The 3,152-nt window shown below is 44.4% G+C and overlaps 1 protein-coding gene across 2 annotated transcripts; it reads left to right on the forward strand.

Annotated features, from left to right (window-relative positions):
• The first annotated feature begins 662 nt into the window (after nt 1-662).
• LOC112288485 (ras-related protein YPTC6) lies at nt 663-2,914 on the forward strand. 2 transcript variants are annotated; one of them, XM_024532686.3, is made up of 3 exons: nt 663-972; nt 1,204-1,431; nt 2,014-2,914. In XM_024532686.3, the coding sequence occupies exons 2-3, from the start codon at nt 1,267-1,269 to the stop codon at nt 2,497-2,499; spliced, it is 651 nt and encodes a 216-aa protein (XP_024388454.1). In that variant the 5' UTR covers nt 663-972; nt 1,204-1,266; the 3' UTR covers nt 2,500-2,914. The 2 variants fall into 2 exon arrangements, with proteins under 2 accessions (XP_024388454.1, XP_024388461.1); XM_024532693.3 differs by having other exon boundaries at nt 663-808.
• Nucleotides 2,915-3,152: the final 238 nt, after the last annotated feature.

Here is a 3,152-nt window from a genome sequence, read left to right on the forward strand (position 1 = left end):
GTGAGAAGTGATTGCGTGCTGGCATTCAGACAGGAGGGGGTTAGAAAAGAACGGGGAGTTGATGGATGAGTTATGGTGACGAGAGCTTTTATGTAGCTGGAACTCTCGTGGAATATCGTGTTGCCTCGATGTAGGAGTGACTGAGTTGTCTATGCCCATTTTGCGTAATAATGAACTAAGACACCCAACATTGCAGGATTACTGCACACACACATTTGCTTTGGCACAGTCCAGAGAAAGTTATCATTCTGGTAGATTCGAGCAAAGGAGAACATGGGGCCCACTGTAAACAAAGCACAAGGGCTCATTCAAATTCCATCTCCATTGAGCAAGTCATTTTTGCAGCAGCGATGGATGATGAAGATTCTCAACAAAGTTTAAAATGGATTGAGCAATCCACCAGAACCGGTCCTTCACGGGCCAGTGGGTGGTCCCTGGTGGCCCATGCTCCCGTCAGGGTCAGCCAGGAACTCGTTCCGCTTTGCTGAACTGGGTTTTATTTTTACCTTGGACCGATTCCAGGGAGGGGGTGAGGACAAGGCTACGAGTAGAATGAATGGCCTTGTTGACCACAAGCGTAAGTTACAAGTAATTCACGGGGAAGGAGAAGAAGAAGAACTCGAACCGGAACTGTCCTCCCTCGTCCCTGGATCCCACTTCTCACAAGTCCCTGTTCTGTTCATTGTTACAGAACCACGTTTCCGCTTCGCTCCGAGGCTTCACCGCGCAGATCCGTGAACTGCGTGTCAGCAAACTTGGCGATCTCGTCAGTGACGGAGCCTAGCAGCCCAACACACACTTTGGCTGAGTTGATTCTCCTCCTTCCGCTGTTCTTTTTCGTAGCTGTGCAGCACCAGTAATGCGGTGCTAGGGTTGAGCGGTGTAGTTTGCTGCTGTGTGACGGTCGATTTTTCCAATCTGGACTTTCTTGCTTATCGCACCTCCCCTTCCTTCGTTGCACATTCTTATTAGGTGAGTTGTGTGTGTGTGTGAGAGAGATCGTGATGGTGATGGTGTGGAGTTTAGGTGTTGGGCGTGAAGCGGATATATGTGATGCAGTTTTTGGGAAGTTTGAGAGCTGTATGTAGGAGTTGTGTCTATCACTTTGCAAAGATCTGTGTGGTATTCGTCGTGTTCAGTTTTTGAGGGTTCCGTGGTTCCGTTTTGTGAGGATGCTTGGTTTTTGGTGGAATGCTGTTATAGATTCTCGTTTGCCAAGAAAGCGTCCTCTGCAAGCAAGAAGAGGGGCATAGACGAGGTTGGGAGATGGCGCATAAAGCGGATGACGAGTATGACTATCTTTTCAAGGTGGTGTTGATAGGAGATTCCGGTGTTGGAAAGTCCAATCTGCTTTCCAGATTTACTCGTAACGAGTTCTGTCTGGAGTCCAAGTCGACCATTGGCGTGGAGTTCGCCACTCGCTCCATTCAGGTATCATCCGTCTGCTGTAGTAAATGTACCCTTTCCTGAGTTAATTATCGCTGTGACTCTTTCTGTAGAGGGTGTTGATGATGCATTAGGAGAGGATATTGTGTGTAATTTGGAGTAGAAGCCCCCGGAGAAAGAATCTGTCATGTAACGTAGATGCCAAACGCTGTGTAATGCAGCTCATTCGTTAAGATAGTCACATTTTCTATGAGCCATAACTAATGTCTTGGAGGATTTTCTTGGGGTGATCGGTAATTTCTGAGATTTTGGATGCCACATGTGGATCGTACCCGATCTCTATTTGTGTTGGGTCCCGAAAGAATAGCTTCTCCTGATATGCATTTTGTTTTTGTGCGTTCGTATGTATAATTTTTAATATTTTGTTTCTTGCGTATGTGTGTTGTATAAGTATATTGGAAGGTGTATCCTCATTTTACAAATCATGATTCGCTTTATTTTTAAATTCTTCTCACCTCCTATTATAGTTGACAGATTTTGGTCATCTAGTGATGTCTTAGATGACGCGTAGCTAAGAATTTGTTGTCTGGAAGTTCTAACTTTTAGTGTCCTTCTTTATTTTATTAGGTCGACGGAAAGACCATCAAAGCTCAAATCTGGGATACGGCAGGTCAGGAGAGATACCGAGCTATCACTAGTGCATACTACCGTGGCGCTGTGGGAGCTCTGCTGGTGTACGACATCACAAAGCATGTAACTTATGAGAATGTGGAAAGATGGTTGAAGGAGCTGAGAGATCATGCCGACTCCAACATCGTGATCATGTTGGTGGGAAACAAATCCGATCTCAAACATTTAAGAGGGGTTTCAACTGATGACGCTCAATCGTTTTCTGAGAAAGAAGGGCTTTCCTTTATAGAGACTTCAGCTTTGGAGTCTACAAACGTCGAGAAAGCATTCCAGAGGATTTTGACAGAAATTTACCGCATTGTTAGCAAGAAAGCTTTGGCTTCAGAAGAGAACACCACTGAAGGCCCTGGACAGGGAACGAACATTGTTCCACTTGACAGCAATGCCCCAGACCTGAAGAAGAAGGGCTGCTGTGGGGCTTAAAACTATTTGTAGTCATCTTTTTATTAGAGTCATTGTTAGGGCTTCCATAATTGTGTGAATCATTCTCTTTGACGCAATGAGGTTTTACATTGGCAACTTTGAAACTAGAAAATTTATCCCTGGTAGACAACACTGAACTTCCTCAGCTATGTGCCAACGGTGCTGTGAGTAGTCTTTCGAGAAGCTGTTAGCCTGCCGTTGTAGTGATCTTGTGGCTTGATCAGAAGTTCACGTAGCAATTAACTGTTTTGGGAGTCCGTGTTTAGAGTTGAAGTTGACCGTGAACTGAACCTGATATCGAGGGATAGTGTGGTTTATGTCACCTAATCAGATTTGTATGCTAGGGCACATGCATGTCAGAGAAATTGTCAATGAAAATGTTTGACATGTGCTGATTGGTTTGTTCGGTTCTTAATCTGTCAGCTTTAGAGTGGGTCGTGTTTCTGACATCCTTCTAAGGAAATTTAGTGGTCCTTTTGTGCAGTAATGTATTCCTCCCTTTTACCATATATTTCCTGGATTTTTTCTTGAATTTTCTGCAATGTTTCGAGAACAGAACAGTAAATATATGTTCCCGTTTGATCCTAGAAGCGGTGGATTGTAAGCGTAGACAAAATCTGTATCAAACTGTTGTGAGAGGCTGGTATACAACG

This window comes from Physcomitrium patens, chromosome 1 (genome assembly GCF_059467195.1).
Source record: "Physcomitrium patens ecotype Gransden chromosome 1, ASM5946719v1, whole genome shotgun sequence".
Classification (NCBI taxonomy): Eukaryota; Viridiplantae; Streptophyta; class Bryopsida; order Funariales; family Funariaceae; genus Physcomitrium; species Physcomitrium patens.